The sequence below is a fragment of the Boeremia exigua genome (genome assembly GCF_020726555.1).
Source record: "Boeremia exigua strain MPI-SDFR-AT-0100 chromosome Unknown C7974scaffold_3, whole genome shotgun sequence".
In the NCBI taxonomy this organism is placed as follows: Eukaryota; Fungi; Ascomycota; class Dothideomycetes; order Pleosporales; family Didymellaceae; genus Boeremia; species Boeremia exigua.
The window spans coordinates 1614829-1632254 of NW_025763520.1; the positions used below are offsets into that span (position 1 = coordinate 1614829).

General features: G+C 55.3%; 8 protein-coding genes across 8 annotated transcripts; 4 read left to right on the forward strand and 4 right to left on the reverse strand.

Moving 5' to 3' along the window:
- Positions 1-45: 45 nt before the first annotated feature.
- On the reverse strand, positions 46-1792 carry C7974DRAFT_128815 (translation release factor eRF1). The gene is made up of 2 exons (XM_046135323.1): positions 1396-1792; positions 46-1341 (listed from the first exon to the last, which is right to left on the reverse strand). Exons 1-2 carry the CDS (start codon positions 1474-1476, stop codon positions 202-204), a joined length of 1221 nt encoding a protein of 406 aa, XP_046000329.1. The 5' UTR covers positions 1477-1792; the 3' UTR covers positions 46-201.
- Positions 1793-1912: 120 nt separating this feature from the next.
- C7974DRAFT_306385 (uncharacterized protein) lies at positions 1913-3100 on the forward strand (the record flags this gene model as incomplete). The annotated part of the gene is made up of 2 exons (XM_046138079.1): positions 1913-2138; positions 2304-3100. 2 exons carry the CDS (start codon positions 1913-1915, stop codon positions 3098-3100), a joined length of 1023 nt encoding a protein of 340 aa, XP_046000330.1.
- Positions 3101-3202: 102 nt separating this feature from the next.
- Positions 3203-3631, reverse strand: C7974DRAFT_128841 (uncharacterized protein). Its single transcript, XM_046135324.1, has one exon. It carries the CDS (start codon positions 3548-3550, stop codon positions 3305-3307), a length of 246 nt encoding a protein of 81 aa, XP_046000331.1. The 5' UTR covers positions 3551-3631; the 3' UTR covers positions 3203-3304.
- Positions 3631-6180, reverse strand: C7974DRAFT_128812 (uncharacterized protein). Its single transcript, XM_046135322.1, has 2 exons — positions 5590-6180; positions 3631-5539 (listed from the first exon to the last, which is right to left on the reverse strand). The coding sequence occupies exons 1-2, from the start codon at positions 5904-5906 to the stop codon at positions 3712-3714; spliced, it is 2145 nt and encodes a 714-aa protein (XP_046000332.1). The 5' UTR covers positions 5907-6180; the 3' UTR covers positions 3631-3711.
- A 2154-nt stretch (positions 6181-8334) lies between these two features.
- Positions 8335-10742, forward strand: C7974DRAFT_128857 (tRNA synthetases class II core domain (F)-domain-containing protein). The gene is made up of 6 exons (XM_046135325.1): positions 8335-9060; positions 9114-9571; positions 9621-9898; positions 9969-10190; positions 10247-10332; positions 10384-10742. The coding sequence occupies exons 1-6, from the start codon at positions 8746-8748 to the stop codon at positions 10636-10638; spliced, it is 1614 nt and encodes a 537-aa protein (XP_046000333.1). The 5' UTR covers positions 8335-8745; the 3' UTR covers positions 10639-10742.
- A 1209-nt stretch (positions 10743-11951) lies between these two features.
- C7974DRAFT_304410 (uncharacterized protein) lies at positions 11952-12818 on the forward strand (the record flags this gene model as incomplete). The annotated part of the gene is made up of 1 exon (XM_046137982.1): positions 11952-12818. One exon carries the CDS (start codon positions 11952-11954, stop codon positions 12816-12818), a length of 867 nt encoding a protein of 288 aa, XP_046000334.1.
- Positions 12819-13672: 854 nt separating this feature from the next.
- C7974DRAFT_304371 (NADP-dependent oxidoreductase domain-containing protein) lies at positions 13673-14591 on the forward strand (the record flags this gene model as incomplete). The annotated part of the gene is made up of 2 exons (XM_046137978.1): positions 13673-14386; positions 14439-14591. The coding sequence occupies 2 exons, from the start codon at positions 13673-13675 to the stop codon at positions 14589-14591; spliced, it is 867 nt and encodes a 288-aa protein (XP_046000335.1).
- Positions 14544-16003, reverse strand: C7974DRAFT_128892 (uncharacterized protein). Its single transcript, XM_046135326.1, has 3 exons — positions 15675-16003; positions 15227-15623; positions 14544-15175 (listed from the first exon to the last, which is right to left on the reverse strand). The coding sequence occupies exons 1-3, from the start codon at positions 15890-15892 to the stop codon at positions 14693-14695; spliced, it is 1098 nt and encodes a 365-aa protein (XP_046000336.1). The 5' UTR covers positions 15893-16003; the 3' UTR covers positions 14544-14692.
- Between the last annotated feature and the right edge of the window lie 1423 nt (positions 16004-17426).

Below are 17426 nucleotides of genomic sequence, written 5' to 3' on the forward strand. Positions count from 1 at the left end.
GATTGGAGGCTGTGGTCTTCTTTCTGTCTATTCGTCAGTCCATTCGTCTATCTATCCATTTGTTCATTCGCGTGCAGGCTGTTTCTCTGACTGCTCTGTAGTCCCCAAAATGAGTGGTGGTACGCGGCATTATCTCGCAACACCAGTCTGAGAAGAGCACGCAGAGCACTGGATAACTGTAAATAAGGCATACTGTCCCCATCAAATAACCATATCGCCCACCTCCTCCTCGCCTCCTCCCCCCTCGTCACCCTCCTCATCCAGATCCTCGAGCGGAAACGTCAGAATCGCCGCCACGCCGCCCAGCCCCTCTAGCCGCTTCCCGCTCTCATGCAGCGAGCTCAACACCCTGACCTCGCCGCCCTCCACATCGCGCACCCGGTCCACAAGCGCAACCCACCGCCGCCGCTGCCGCACGTTCTGCGCCCGGAACAGCGCGTTGTTGATCATCAGCACGCCGCCGCCGCGCCCCACGGCGCCCTTGTCGACGGCACGCTCCACCTCGCGCGGCCCGTACCAGGCGCGGCCGTCGTCGAGGCGCATCAGGGTGAGGAACTTATCCATGAGGGCGGTTTCGCGGGCGTACTTTGTGTCGGAGAGTTTGGTGGTGATGGCGGGGGACGAGAGGATTTCGTTGAGGCTGTGGACGTGGGCGGAGGAGCTGTGGGCGACAACGACGGTGGCGAGGAGCGCGGTGAGGGGCTTGTTGGCGGTGCGGATTGCTTCTGTTTTGATGTATGCGAGGAAGGCGTTTGCGACGAAGCCGGGGCTGGCGAGGAGGAGGGGGAGGGTTTTGTCTTGCGCGGCGGCGGCAGCGGGGAGGTCCATCTGGCGCAGCAGCGTGGAGAGGGTGGTGGCGAAGAAGCGGTCCATGCCCTTGGTGTGGCCGTCGACGCCGCCCTTGCGCTTGCGCGGGACGCTGACTTCGATGTGCTGGCGCAGGATGGTCTGGTGCTCAGTGATCATGCAGATGTTGGCGGTGCCTTCGCCGAGCACGACGGCCCACAGTTCGGCGCGTCGCTCTGTCTCCGAGGCCTCCTTCAGCATCTCCAGCGCCACGCTGTCCCATCCGTCGGCCTTTTCCAGCGTGAATTTGCGGTTGAGCTCGAGGTCGAGCGTGTGGTGCTGCCCCAGCTTGACGTGCTCATTTTCAGCAGCGACTTTGCCTGAGACGTGCAGCTGCCCGGAGCCGATGTCGAAGTCTGTGCTGGTGACCTGGATGGTGAGGTCCAAGGCAATGCGCTGCGAGGATGTCGAGCCGGCGTCTGACGTCTTCGACACGCGGCGCACGGCCTTGGCGCGTATGCGGTCGTTCTCCTGGATGAGGTTGAAGGCGTGCCACTATGCATGACATCAGCGACCTGTTGCGTGGTGGTGGTTTCTGAGGCGACGCACCATGTCCTCCGGCTCTTCGGGCAGCAGCGTCACGAAGCCAGACCCCGTCTTCTGCTCGATCTGCGACTTGAGTAACCGCATGGCGACTTGTGTGTGACCGAGTGTTTGTGTGTGGGCAATATGGATGCTGTACACATGTGGAGTGCGCGAGGAAATGTTGGCGACCAATGTTGTGGCTATTGTTAATCGGAAGACGGTGACGCACTTGGAGGGGCCAAATCTGAGCTTAACCGCGACAAGCGCGCGGCTGTCCAACCAACACTCCACTCCAAAGTCTAGATGTGACAGGGGGGAGTGACAACCTCATGTACTCAATTAGATTCCGCTTTGTCAGGTTCCACGTCTCAACCTAGAGCAGAGCCAAGGTGCTGATGGTGGCTGCGCATTCAGCTCGCGCACGCACCCGTCAGCAGGCAACAGATACCCGTACAGGACAGGTGTGGTCTGCCAGGCACCACTTGTGCATAATTGACACCGATCCGATCACTGTGATGTACCAATCACTGCTATCTTGACCATGTTCTTCAAGCGCTTCCCATCCCTTACTGTGCCAAAACCGCCGGCATCGACTGACCAGGATCCACAAACGCAGAGCATCTTGCTCAATCGCCTTCCCGCTGAGATCAGGAATGAGATCTACGCCCTTGTCTTTGCGACTGAAGAATGGCCACTCATCCAATTGGCTCCATCGGATCCCCCATTGCACCTACCACACCCACTTTCACTGCTGCTGACCTGCCGCCGTATCCACCATGAAGCCGCCATCCTCGCCTTCAGCACCTTCGCATTCCCCGTGCGCGCTGAGATGCAGCCCACATTCCTCGCCCTCAAGTCCGCCACATCCCGCCTGTCAGCTATCCAAATCAACGCAGTTCAGTCACTCTCAGGCCCCTCCGGCGCCGACGAAGCCTCGATCCGCAAACCCTCCTGTATCGACGTCGGCTCTCTCCTCAGCAACGCATTCCTCCTATTCCCGCATCTCTCGCGCTTTACAATCAAGAGCAAGTTGCGTGGCGTGCCGGGGTGTGGGCACCAGAATCCCCCGCGGCAGCGCGGCGTGTACACCTCACATGCGTACACCAACTGGTCCGAGGACACGCAGCTGGTTCTGCGCGCCATCGACAGGTACGCGCCGCCGTGGTTCGTTCGTGATATCGAGAGGATCACGGATGGGAAAGTGTTCAGGTGGCAGACGGGCTCGAGATGGACGGCGAAGTGGTCGCAGGTGGAAAGTGGACAGTGCTACTCACGGAAAGAGAGTGGCGAGGAGGGCCCCCGGCAAGAGCTGTTCATGGATAGTGTTGCTATTGGCGTGGTTGCGGGCGTGCAGAAGTGTAGATTCGGCTGCAACGAGGCGTCGTGGACGCATGTCGTGCTGCTGCAGGAGGGCGGGAGGCACGTCGATGTCGATGTTGTGTATGGCGAAGGGGCGGAGCCGTCGCCGCCTGAGAGGAAGAATCGTCGCCCGAAATTTGAGTTAGTGCCAGGCACGATGCCTGTCAGTCCCAGCGAGGTCATGGTTGAGAGGAGTGCCATCGGATACGAACCAGTCGACGACGAATACTGGGAGGCCATCAGGCGTAGGAATGGCAACTTGGGCGCGGTATGTCGAGGGATTTGGAAGAATGCAAATGCAGCCATGCGACCGGTTGCAGCTTCGATCCCTGCGGAAGGAAGCCCTCCAAGAGACGACTCTGACTCCTAGACGGGACAACAAGAGCGCGACGGGAAAACAGTCGTATGTAATACTTGACTTGAAAGAAGCGAACATCAATACAGTACACGTGGACTTCAAGGCAGTACCAGTAGCAGTGATTATCCATTGATTCATAGTCTACAACCATCCAATCTCGACCAGCGCGTTGCGATTCAGTTGAGAACGAAGCCGCAGCGAGTGCGCGGCCTCTCATCATCTACACGTATCAACCATACGCCGGCCACAGCCAGCTCTCGGCTCACAGCCCACAATTTCGCAATCGATCCAAAACAAAGTGGTCGGTCCAATCCAAAAACTCGCCGGTTCTGAGAAGTGGAAACGCCACATGCGGCTAATTACATCTCCGACTTTTTGATGTGAAGAACGAGGTATGCGCACGGTAGGAGAAGGTATAAAAAACGACAGTCGGCAAACGAGAAATGTACAGAGCCGGAACATGTCAGATCGTTGCGAGTACGCCGTGAACGCCGCCCAATGTCAAAGCACCTGTCGAAAGAAGTGACAACGCTGATGTGCCGCAAAGGTCTATCGCAAGCGCAACCGCGCTAAGAGAAAACGAAGAAACGCGGATTAAAAGGTTATTCGGAGAAGCGTCGAGATCAATCGGAGCCCCTTTCCTTCTTGACGGGGTGGAACAGCGCGGGACGCATGCAGAGACGGCCGGTGCCAGCCTCCTCGGCTGCTGGACCGCCCTTGTCGTTCTCGCGAGAGCCGAGCCATCGCCTCCACCACTCAGAAGAGAAGCCAGCGTTGTAATAGAAGCTGTTGCCCAACTGGTTGTGCTCACCCCAGCCAAAGACGCTGTCTGTTGGCTTAGGAGGCTTGTTGTATGTGCCGTCGAGCGACTCGAGCGGCCAGTTGTGGTCGAAGTAGACCGGGTGGTTGGCGTACACAGCCTTGAGTCCGTGGTGAAACGCGACCGTCGGTGGCCACATCTCGGGGAACATGTGGTGCTTCATCAGGTATGTCTCGCGGTGCATCAGGTCCAGGAGACGCTTCGAAAGTCGTGCAACGGTGATGATAGCGCATCGTCGTGGTGGCTCGGGCAACTCGAGATCGTAGCCGGTAACGTCGTCGCGGAACACCCAGTTGGTCTTTGCGGGATCGAAAATTGGGTTGAAGGTGATGATGTCAGCTTCTTCCCCAACGCCCCACTCGTAGTTGTCCTGGAGGTAGGACGTGGGAGGCTCTGTCTCAGGGGGGCTGGGAAGCATGCCGGTGTTTTCGAATTTGGGGGGTCCCCAAACAGGCTTCTCGTCGCTGTTGTACAGCTCCTCTTCGACCATCTCAGTGAAGTTCTTCCAGGAGCCGTGGAGCTCGGGGATGTAGTAGCGCGAAGAACGCTCCCACAAACCCTTGCGCGGCTGCCTCTTTGCAAACTCGCCGATCTTGGTGTTGAATTCGTAGTAGTGACCAGTGAGACGCAGATCCATCTCCCAGTTCCAGTAGAAGTCGTACTCGGGGCGAGCTTGCGAAAACCACTGCAGAGCAAAGTGAGCACTGCGGTAGACGGAGTGGACAGATGCCTTGGCGTGGTTGTAGACGTTGTTGGGGAACGGCTCGGGGTAGTACATCTGCATCTGGGCGCCGGACCAGAGAGTAGCCATGCCCCAGAACTCCTTGGGCAGGTTGTCCTCGATGACTTTCTGGTAGATCTCCTCGGACGACCAGATTGGTATGCTGTCGTCCTTGACGTGGATCAGGAAGTGAACGTCATACTCGCCACCGGACTTGAGAGCAAGCTCGTTGATCATGGCACGAAGACTGAGGATCTGGTAGTCGCTGTACTTGTAGCCAGTCCAGGTGCGGAGAATGTAGGCGTGGCGGGCGACCTTCTTCTTGGCGGGAGCAGCGCCCTCGGCAACGGTGTCGTTCTTCTGGAAACGGTGCATGTTCTTCTCGCGGCAGCGCTTCTGGGCGTCGGCCCACTTGACCTTGCGGTAGTCGACCTTCTTCTCCCAGCTCCAGATCTTCTCGGAGCCGGCCTTTTCCGACTTGGCCGACATCTCCAGGCCGCCCTCGTCGCGCGAGTACGAGTAGCCGTAGGGGCCGAGGCGTCCGAAGCGCTCGAAGCAGACCTTGTCGTTCATGCCGAGCTCCTCGTACGAGCCGAAGAAGGGGGCGGAGGCGTTTTGGGGGATGCCGGGGTATGCGTAGATGTCTGGCAGGTCGACCTTCTCGTCCTCGTCGAGGAAGCAGGTCTCGACCTTGTCGTGGTCCTTGAGGTAGGCGTCCGTCTCAAAGGGGAAGGGGTTGAAGGGCACGGGGTCCATGGGCGGCTCCTTGGAGTCCTTGGACATGTGCGGCCACTTGGGCTTGATGTTGTCCTCGGGGTTAGGGCTCTGCGAGTACTTGACGAAGTCCTGCTCAGAGACCCAATCGCCGTAGGGCACGAGGGTGCGGACGCCGTTCCAGAAGCCGGTCAAGCTGGCGAGTCAGTCAGGTGGCGCGGCAGGGCATGGTGGGGGCGTGCTTACCGGGGGTAGTGCTCCCAGTGGTACTGCTTGCGCTCGTCGCCGCCGTGCTGCTTGTGGTTGCGGTGGCGCTGGTAGAGGCCGCCGCCGAGCATCGAGGCGACGACGACGACGGTCACGAGCAGGGTCAGGATGCGGGCCATGGAGAAGCGCGGGCGCTGGACCTTGTTGACCCACGACGGCTGGCGGGCGCGGGTGCCCCAGGCCTTGCTGCTGAACATGGGCAGCGGCGACGAGGCCTGGCTGTCGGCGCCGGGCAGCTTCTCATAGTTGAAGCGGGTGCGGATGAACAGCTTGCCGGGGTTGAAGCGCGAGGCCATGGTGTGCGGGCGGCGAGGGCGTCGCGGGCGGGTCGTGGTGTCACCGGGAGGAGCACAGGAGCGCTATTGCATGTGCGGCCGACGCGGTGCCCGGCAGACGCTGGTGCGGCGGCGGTGGGCGGGCACAGGAGGCGGGAGGCAGGCGCTGGAGACGGGCGGCAGAGGGGGCAAACGAGCGTGCTGTCCTGGGGACGAGGGCGTGGAGTGCAGTGCGGTGCAGTGCAGTGCAGGCGGGCAGAGGCAGGTCGAGGACGAGGAGGACTGGGCGTGAGCTGCAGCGCGATGCAAGCGTGCTTAGGGCGCAAGCGTGCTTAGGGGTTTTCCGCGCCCCCAGCCAGCTTGGCTGCTAGAGCGCCGCGAGCGCCCTCCATCCCGCGCTAGGCCAGAGGCCGCCGCACAGCGCCGCGCTGCTCGGCGCGCTGCTCTGGATCGACGCCGGCCCTCCCGACAATGGACGAGTCGCTCTGCAGCCGCACGTCTGCGGCCGTCGAGTGCTGGTGCAGGTGCAGGTGCTGGTGCTGCGCGCTGCTGCTGTCTGACGCTGGCTGTGCTGACTGGCCTGGCCTGGCGGGCCGCCGAATCACGCACCGCACCGCTATCGACTGCACCAGCTGCCATGGTCGCAGAGGCCCAAAGCAGCCCCCGCCACCTGCATATCGATACAGTCCCGCGCTCCCGCAGTCTCAACAACCCTCCGTCGCCGCGGCTGCTACGACTATTATTCTAGCTCACTGTATGTGCTGTGTACTTAGTCCTGGCGTCGACGAGCGCGCAATTGCCTGCTGCTCCCCGCCAGCCTGGTGGTGCTGACCACACTCTCGTCAGCGAGATGATGAGGGCCTTGTTACCCCTGGTGTCATTTCGCCGTTGCCCGCGTCCGCTTGGCCCAAAGCGTCCGGCTGCGGCCTCTGATTGACCAGCCGTGCGAGTCCACGCGTCCACCCAGGTGGCGGCCAATCGAGACCGCCTGCCCCAGCTCCATCCCTAATTTTATCGCTTCGATATTGACCGTAGAGCGTTGATCCCGTTGCGGCATATTTTCGGCTTGCCCATCCGTCGTCAAGCTCTCGTCAATTGTCGGGCAGATGCTCATCAATTCTGCGCAGTGCGCCATTGGCCTTGTCCAAAGTCTCAGCAGCCACACACGCATGACCGCCAGCCTCGACACCACCTTGCTGACTCCGCTGCTCCCCTCGAGCCGGAGATTGATCGCTGCGTGTGGCCCCTGTTCCCGCGGCCGTTTCTGGTCATGGCGCATGAGGCACGTTCATCTCTCTTCACCTTCGCACTCTGGCCGAGACATGTGGTTCGTGCCAAGGTCGGACAGTCTTGACGGCTCCGTTTCGACAGCTGCCATGGCGGACATTGTGACCCAGCATCCTCAACCAGCAACCTGCATCCTCACGTTGCAGGATTGATATTCTACTATGCGGCAGTAGTTGACAAACACCATAGATCACTGTTTAGTCTACAACACAGGTGATGCTTAACCCAAAACTTCAGCTTCACGTATTACAATAGCTACAAGTTCTGTGTTGAAGTTGGCCAGCTTGAAGATCGCTTATCCACCGTTTTCTCTGAAACTTGAGAGCTTCACTCCAACGAGCCTCGTCGCCGCTCGGCTGCAACGCCAGCTCCACTTCCAAGTCTCAACCCTCGCCAGTGCGGCTCTGCCGGCTCCATCACGGACTTTTCAACTGCAACCCTGATCATTTGTGGAACACCTGCGAAACCCCATGCTCGATTTTTTGTAACAGGCGTCGTCAGCCAGGTCAACGTGGATGTGGATCCCATCGTCGATCATATGTCTTCACAGCTTCAACGTTTGACTGCACTACCTAACCAACCCTGTCCTCACACCCATCTGCACGCATTCTTACGCATGCAGAGAACCGGCTAGCGGCTGCTCAGCATCTGCCCTGGGACTTTGTGAGCAAGCAGGCATTTTGGCAACGGTTCAAGGGTTCGACGTGCTGCTCAAATCAGGAAACAAGCCTAGCCTGCATATCTGCCAAGCTTACCCGCCTTGTACTGTCCGAACATGCCATGACCTCATTCCTTGGAACCGGCTCGGTGATGAATTCTTCAGTTCGATCATGCGTAGCGCCCAACCGATGAGACCGGCGGCACTTGACAGAGTGTGACAGAAGGCGGCTCTCTATGCGCTAAGACTTCGTATAAAAAAAAGATGGCTGGAGAACGCCATGCTAAACAGGTTCTGGCATCGTTCGCCTGTAGATGATGCACGTAACTGCAGTTAATAAACCTTGTGCAAATACTTGAAACATGTGTATGTACATACACTCGACTGACCATGTCGAAGGATAGCCAATCGCACGTGTGCATGTCAATGGACAGATGGAGTCCCAGTACAATGCAGGCGACCAATAGAAATGCTCACTGGATACCCATTCCAGCGTCTCATCCTCTGATCAGCAGACTTACTCGAACGAGCTCTGTTGATTCTGGTCACGTTCAAGCCGTCTGTATCACTTCAGTAACTATATTGTGCAACATACCTATGATACAGCCACAGGCTACTCTTCAACAGCAGCGGAGCTGTGGCAGTGAAGACAATTCTCTTCATCGAGCCGTGATTGTAGGAGTGTCATAAAAAGATGCAAGAGCTCACAAAGCAAGCCAAGAGGGTGTTCGCACCGACATACAACGTGAAGGCACAGTTCGCAGGTCGACTACCAGAGCCAATGGCATCGCGTGCAGGTCCGCTCGGACCTTCCAAATTTCCGCCGCGTCCTTCCACATTCGACTCATAGCGCGACCCCACGTAAAGTTGATTGAAGCTCCCCGCGCACGATAGACGGATCCCATTTACGCCAAAATGACTGGAACACGAGGCCCGGTTCCCGTGCCGCTCGAGACGCAGGGTCGCAACCTCACACAAGATGTCCTCGACCTCCTCGACACAAAAGAGACGCTTCAAAGCAATGAAGACTTCCCCGCCGTACCGCAGCGCGATATCAAGGCAGCGCTCGACAGGCTCGCCAGCCGCTCCATGGTAGAATACAAGACTCTAGACAAGGAGCAGGTTATTCTCACCCCCGAGTCAGAAGGGATTGTCACGAACGGAAGCCACGAGTTCAAAGTCTGGAAAGCAGTGAAGCAGGCGGGGCAGATTGCTATCAAAGAATTGCCTGTGAGCATGCTGCGATATGGCACATGAGATATGAACTGACATTCTGGGTACAGAACGTTGTCGGCAAGGAATCTGCGAGCATTGGACAGGGCAATGCCTTCAAGAACAAGTGGATCAAGAAGGATGGAACTGAACTCGTTCTCGTAGCCACAGAGGAGCCCGAGGACAGCATGCAGAATCTTTTGAAGGGCATCCAAGAATCGCAAACTGTGTCAGATGCCAAGCAGCTCAACGACTTGAAGAAGAAGAAGCTCGTCACCGTCACCAAGGTCATAACATACACTGTCACCAAGGGTCCAAAATACGCAAAGGAGATGCCTGTAGAGCACACAGACTTGACGTCCGATCTTCTTGTCAACGGCGCATGGGAGACTGCCAACTTCAAGCCCTACAACTTCGCTGCGCTCGGAGCACAGCAGGATGCTGGCGCACTGCACCCATTGATGAAGGTCAGGCAAGAGTTCAGGAACATCTTCTTCTCGCAGGGCTTCGTCGAGATGCCGACTGGCCAGTAAGACTCGCTCGCATACCCACATGGAATGCAGACTGACACACTTTAGCTTCGTCGACTCTGGTTTCTGGAACTTCGACGCTCTCTTCGTGCCACAGCAGCACCCTGCCCGCGATATGCAAGACACATTCTTCGTCTCCGATCCGCCCACAGCCGACAAGCCGCGTGCCGACCCTGACAGCGAGAAGCAGATGGACCAGATGGAGGCAAGCTCACAACGGTTGTTCTCAACAGGTGACAAGCGGGACAAGAAGCCCAGAGATTTCGAAAAGTACTGGAACGACGTCAAGAAAGTGCATGAGGATGGTGCTTTCGGGTCGATAGGCTGTATGTTTTGCAGCATCCCCACTGAGCTGTTGCAGTGTGCGTATGGTGCTTGTGCTAATTCGAGCCACAGACCGCTACAATTTCAAAGATGAGGAGACATTACGCCTTGTCCTCCGCACACACACGACTGCTGTGTCTACGTGGGCACTTCACCGGCTAGCAGAAGACCCACGACCTGCACGCTACTTCTCCATCGACCGTGTCTTCCGTAACGAAACGGTCGATGCGACACATTTGGCTGAGTTCCACCAGATTGAGGGTGTCATTGCCGATTTCGGCCTCACATTAGGTGGTACGTTTTGAGTCTCTAGCTCTGTGCATCCGTTGTTCTAGGCTAACTTTTGGAAGGCCTTCAGCATTTCCTTGGTGACTTTTTCGCCAACATGGGCCTTGAGAACCTACGTTTCAAGCCTGCTTACAACCCGTACACAGAGGTAAGTCTTCTGCTCTCGAACTCTTTCATATAGTACTGATAACTCGGACAGCCGAGTATGGAAATCTTTGGTTACCACAAGGGCTTGAAGAGATGGATTGAGATTGGCAACTCTGGAATGTTCAGGCCTGAAATGTTGGAACCTATGGGGCTGCCCAAGGACATGCGCGTCTATGGTTTCGGTCTGTCTCTTGAACGCCCCACGATGATGAAGTACGGCGTCTCCAATATTCGTGAACTTCTTGGACACAAGGTCGATTTGAGCTGGATCAAGGAGCAGCCAGCTGTTCGTTTCGACAAGGAGTAAACGAATACGGGTTATGATAATCGATGATCATTAAAAGACGGTGCTTCACTTCGGGTGGCATCTTTACATGGCCTAGCCGGCTGACACGGCAGGAATACATCGATTACCACGTTGCAGCGAAAACCTTGCGGCCGGCCTGACAGCACTGACCTCTTTGCTCACAGTCTCTCACTAGGCAGCTAACATGCGATCTTCTGTCCGAACATTATGAGTTCTTTCCCTTCTTCTTTATACCATGTTGCCCTTGTAAACTCACGTAGCATCGCAAGTACTATTCCACTGCCGCGTGACTTCTTTCGTTGTGGCTGGAAGATAGCACCGCACCAATGTACTCGTGCGATCGAATACAAACAAAAGGTGCCGTTTTGGCGAGTATCACTGAACAATCGGCGTGACACCGACGGGAGCAGGTAAGACTACTTGTAAGAGAAGGAGTGATCACGCTGATGTAGCATGGCCGACCACTCTTTCCAAACAACCGTATATCAGAAATGTCAAAGCCACATCCCGGTCTGTGCCCGCAACACGAAGACACTAGCGCTGACTACAAATTTGCCGACCTTTCTACGACAGGCAGCAGGTTCAGTTAATGTCGTAGGCCTTGTGGACTTCGCGCAATATTTGTGTAGACACGGTTGCCTCTTCAGAACCAAATACAGTTACAATCGTGGCTTGCCTAGGATACTCTCTGTTTCAGGTAGCGGTATTTCCTCGACAATCACCTCAATATACTCGCGATGATTAACCAACTTCTCCTCCGTCTATCCTTAGTCGTCTATGGCTTCAACGAATTTTCTGGTCCGCCATGGAATACCTCGTTCCCTTGTCCAACAGCAATTCTAGTCAGGCCTCACCGTAACTCAGACTGTATCGAAAAACCAAGTGGTGCATACTGCCGATTTCCTAACATGACACTCGCCCATTCCACACTCTCCAGTTGCCCTGAGGTCGATACTCTTGATGTGTGGCTCGAACCTGCCACTTGTCTAGGCTTCGAGAGAGACCGTTCGGATTTTCCGTTTCTTGAGGGAGAAAAGTATCCTCCCTTAAGAAGCTTGAAGTTGGATGGATATAGCTTTGGTGGTCTGCTCGTGAGTCCTGATGAGAAGGAGATCGAGAGGTATTGTGTGGGTCCGGTGGGTGAGGACGATTCTTGGGATGAATCCAATGACTGGGTGGAGTTGCAGAATAATAAGTTGAAGATGAGCTGGGAAAAGGAAGGGGGGAGACAAAAGACCAACTTAGACATGTGGCTACAAGCCATGGACTGGAGCAGGCTGGAAGAACTGAGCATCAACACAGAGAGATCAGAGATGTTCGATGCCATTGCGGAACTACCAGTGCGACTCACCTCACTCAAAACACTGCACATCGACTCTCTACCTTTCATCGAGAAACTCCGAAACCACAGCCTGGAAACGTTACGCTGGGTAGGTCCCACACAACCAGGACATTTAGACACCATCCTCTCACGACAAGGCCAGAGCCTAACGCACCTTGAATACCGCTGCGACGAGCTCGACTGCCCCACCTGGCCCACCCATACCAACATCACCGACCTCGCTCTCTCCGCCCCAGCCCTTCAACACCTCAGCATCAACCTCCCCCGCAACCCCAATGGCACATGGCCCCTCAATCATCTCTCAGCGCTATCTCGCATGCCCTCCCTCACAACCGCAGATCTCTACTTCCAACTGCAAGCGCCCTGCGAAGCACAACGGTACCTGCTCGGCACCCGCATAAACTGCGGACGCGCATACCGCCAGCTGGAGCGCTGCAGCGGCCCCGATTCGTTCGCGGCCCCGTATCTAAATGCCACAACTGCATTGCACATGTTCCGCTGGCTGCGCACTGAAGGTACCAGCCAGCGCCTCGCAGCGGTGACGTTCCGCACGGGGGACTGGACAGTGGGGCGACAGACGTGGTGGTCGCAGCCGTTTGTGTCTGATCGGCGGAGTGCGGTGCATTGCCGCGTTGAGGGAGAGAGGGAGGTGTGTGAGGCGCAGAATGAAGGGTATTGGCAGAGGTATTTTGGGAGGGATTTGGAGTGGGACGGCGAGACGTGGGTTGTGGATGACGATCTGGAGGATTTTGAAGAGGCAGAGTATCAGGGAGATGTTGGATGGATGGATAGTCTGAGGGAGAAGATGAGGAAGCGGATAGAGGCTTTTGACAGATGATGTTGCGGAAGGTAGCTTTTCGCTGCATTCTGAAAGGACGTATTTCATACTCACTCCATCGTCACGTAGTCGTCAGCCTGGTAGTTTTGACTACATCTTCGACGGTACTTATCGCTTTAGCTGTTTGTATGCTATTCGAGTTGTAGTATTAGACTATTCATCACATGAACAATAAGAATTGTACTTCCTGCTAAACCCATAGTAAGACTTCGTGTCGATGTATCGCCGATGAAGGCTAGGCTCGCCGGGACATAGAGAGTGCTTTAGATTACACATGAAATGAACGCAAATCGCAATATACTTATGTCTCTTTGCTGTTGCCTTGCGTTGTTTGACGATAACATGTCGTTACTAGATAAATTAGTCACAAATAATACCTGATCGACCACAGTGGCAGTCCTGCAAGACACACCGCGAGCCCCTACGCGGTGGGTGATGCAGTCCCTGGCATGCTGCGTAGATAAGTCATCATACATGACACGAAGAAACCGCAATTTACTGTATTGTACACAAGGAACTGTGTTGCAACTTGATGAGATGATCGAGACCGAAGTCTATGGCTATCTAGCTCGGACGAAACGGAGACAACACCGGCGCCGATGCCTTCGCGATTGGCGATAGCTGGATCCAGCGGGCTACAGTATGACGGGGTCGAGTTATCTCCGCTTATGTCCAGTAGTGGCCCGGGTACATCCACATCAGAGGCAGCATTCAAGTAGCACCGCATGTCCCACTTACATATAGTTATGCTTGCCTTGAGAAATACGGCCCTTGCACGACTCAATCACCTGCGCGCTCACCTTCCGACCTGTACACCTCCAGCAGCGCGCAAGCTCACCACGTCATCTGCAAACATGGCTACTTTCGACATCAACACCAAATACCGCATGCCATCTGGATACGACATCCCAGCCCTGGGCTACGGTGTTTACCAGACCCCTGCTGCCGAGTGCGCGGAAGTCGTGGGCCATGCTCTCGAGACTGGGTATCGCCACGTCGACTCCGCGGTGGCGTACCGCAACGAGCAACCCTCCGCCGAGGGCATCAAGGCCAGTGGCGTCGCACGACAAGACGTTTTCTTCACGACAAAGATCCCCCCCAAGGACATGAACTACGACAACTCGAAGCAGCACATCGACAATACGCTGAAGATCACCGGATTCGATTATGTGGATCTGTATCTTCTGCACTCGCCCTACGGCGGCAAAGAGGGTCGCATTGGAGCTTGGAAAGCGCTTGTTGAGGGTGTTGAGGCGGGGAAGATTCGCAGCATTGGAGTGAGCAACTATGGGGTCCACCACCTTGAGGAGTTGGAGGCGTACATCAAGGAGGCAGAAAGCAGCCTGGGAAAGAGCAAAGGTGGCGTGATCAGCATCAATCAAGTCGAGCTCCACCCCTGGTTGGCGAGAAAAGACATCGTGGATTGGTGCAAGCAGCGAGGCATTCTTATGGAAGCGTACTGCCCTATCGTACGAGCGACAAGGAACGACGACCCGCTTTTGGCGCGATTGGCGAAGAAGTATGGAAAGACACCGAGCCAGATTCTGCTTAGGTGGAGTCTGCAGATGGTGAGTTGATTGAGCCAATTTGGAAGTGGCGCGTTACTAACTTGGCAATTAGGGCTTCATTCCGCTTCCCAAATCTGTCACCAAGTCTAGAATCGAAGAGAATGCTCAGATCTACGACTTTGAGCTCTCTTTGGAGGACATGAAGACCCTAGACACTGGAGCTTACGAGCCCTGTTCATGGGACCCTACCGTTAGTCGCGATTGAGAGGATCAATGTTGCAGTTGGTAATGACCTAGCATGAATGTCATTGTGAAGTGAATGTGTACTTGTGTACGGTGGTATCTTTGGAGAAACAAATGAAAACATTAGACCGCCTTCCCAGTCACACGTATATTGCCGTGTTTTTGGAGCGGAATGTCATCGTCAAACATGCTCTGCGGAGTTTCGTGGCTACTTCGCGACGAATAGTCCGCATCACCCTCCTTCGTCTTGCCGATGTGCTCTACCACAACATTCAACTCTGTTGTGCGGTGAATTTGTCCCAGGCTCTCGTCGCTTTCGTTCCGGCTGTGGATCTTGCTCCTTCCAGGGCCCTTCGCGGAAGTCAATTGGAAGGATTGGAACTGGTTTGGCTTTGCCTTCGAGCGTCGGTCAGATTGCGAATTCGATGGGCCTGTGGAGCTTCCGAAGTCCTCGGGATCAGCGTCATTTTCGGTCTTGCCTTGCGCGAGGCGGACGATCAGGGACGCCATGGACATTTCGATGTTCAGTTTCACCATGTACACGACGGGGTGGAATTGTATGTAGACGACTGGGTTCCTGAGGAACATAAGGCCAATAAGAAGACCCTGGCGATGTTAGCACATACCACTTTGGCTGACTTAGATCAGTTGACTTACGTCCATGGCGATCGAAACGACCATGAGCTTGGCGTTGAAGCTCACGAGAGGCTTGTACTTTGTGAGACCGACTTGATCCACTAGTCTGATCTTGACAATGCGCAGGAAGTACCAATTGAGACCGGCATCAACAACGAGAATGAGAACTTTCGAAATCTTGTCCCAGACATTGTTGATCTTGACGAAGGTGCCGTTCACAGGTGGTACTGTGTGCGCTGGAATCCAGATGCAGAAGACGGCAACGTTGATTGCGGAAATTAGAATGAATGTACCCCACTTGATGTTACGAACAGTATTTCGATGTTCAGCGATGAGTGCAATTCGATTGATGATAATCTGCATGAGCAGCTGGATCTGGAACACCCAGAAGAGGAGGATGAAGAACAGGACTGGAACACTGTGTTCTTGTCAGGTTCGAACAATGTCATACGTGATCTAGAAAACTTACGTGGGACCCAACGTTCCAGTCAAGAACAACCAACCGACAACTCCAATGCATACGTTCACAACAATCTCACCCCACAGCATGTAGATGTAGACGGACCTCAGCGGATTGCGGTTCCGCCTCGTTTGTTGAATGGCCTCCCATACTGTCAGGAAACCGAATCCGATTGTGAATCCTGCTGCTACCGCGGCTAGCTGGTAGTCTTCGACGGTTGCCGACATGTTGGAGGAATACTTTCGCTCAAAGAACGAGCCCCAGTGTGGAAGAGTAACGGAGCCAGAAGCTTCAACGGACCCTCATTGCCGTATATATCTCGGACGACCTAGTAAAAGGGGAGCCTATCACTTGTGGAAACTGCCGGGAATGCCATGACTGACTCGGGGTACGCCGCATAGTGTTTTACACTGGTTCGCCACTGGATGCATGCAGCGCTCCCTGCCGCTGTTAGCACCATCCAGCTGGAGATGGTGCAGGCCCCTGCACTCGCTCGAGGCTACCTTCTCCACCCAATTGCCACGTGAGATGGATATCTAGCAGGGAAGCAGTTTCAAATTCGTAGCATGACTGAAGACGTTCTCTTCTTAAGGGTCTCATAGACGCTCGCCCCATGTCCGATTTGCATCATACTGCTCTGCGTTGCGGCGATAGTGAAGCTGCACTGACGCACTTTTAAACGCGAAGATGCGTGATATCGAGGGGCTGACATTTGGTACCCTTCCCGAACCTCGGTAGCTACGCTGCACTGGAGGAGAAAAAATCTCAGGTCATCTCAACACCCATGTCACGCACCGACCTAGCCACAGGCAACCCGAACCCGCGGAAGGTTTTCAGGCACCGGGCTCTTGCGTAATTGGTGTAAAGTACGGAATTCTTGTTGCCTTCGCTTAACGACGATCATACAGTTCAAGGGTCCTGGCAAAAGAACCGCATCTGGAAGTTGAATGACATGCAGAATCTCGATGTGGCAGGCATCACCGCCTTATGCTCACTTCTATGAAGTGATCAACTGTCAATGAGACAGGTAAAATTTCGGCTGCAAACGTACACACGTAGAAGCAACGCGGTATGCCTTTAGTTCACTAAAACCTACTGATCTACAGCCCGGTATCCATAAAGTGCGAACATCAGTTTCCATGTTTTCCGCTGAACCAACCCCTTGCTGCTTTTACCATCCCTCAGCGCCCTTGAGCCCTTCGTCTTTCGCCGCGGGACGCAGTGACTCGCATCTGGCAGAGGGTGGTTGGCATGCATCCTGTACACGAAGAGATCGAAAGACCTGTTAGAATACAGGTACAGTAGGTACATGGATTAATGGGAATACAAGGACTGACTACCCAAAGTAGCCACTTGCACCGAGAAACACGTCTGATCCTTTGATCTGGAGACGCAATCTGCTCGAGCCGTTTATGCGGTCGGAGGTCCCAAAGTTCTCGATTCGCGCACCAACAGAGCGGCAGCACTAGTGACGAAAATTCCTTTATCGTAGAAATCCACAAGGAGAGACCTGGCGCTATATCAAAAACATCTGCTGCACTGCAAGTCAAGAGAAATGACAATCCACGGCATGGCGGCAGACGGGAGGTGAGGAGAATCCGCCGCAACTGCCCGGGTGGGCCCCCTGGAAAACTCCACTCGGAGGGAATCCCGCCTCGCGGCTGCTAATTCGAAAGCGGTATTATTGCGCGTCATCCTTGCGCCGGATTCCGCTCCAGGATCCGTCTCAGAGTACCGGGACTGTAGACTTGGAAGGTTCTC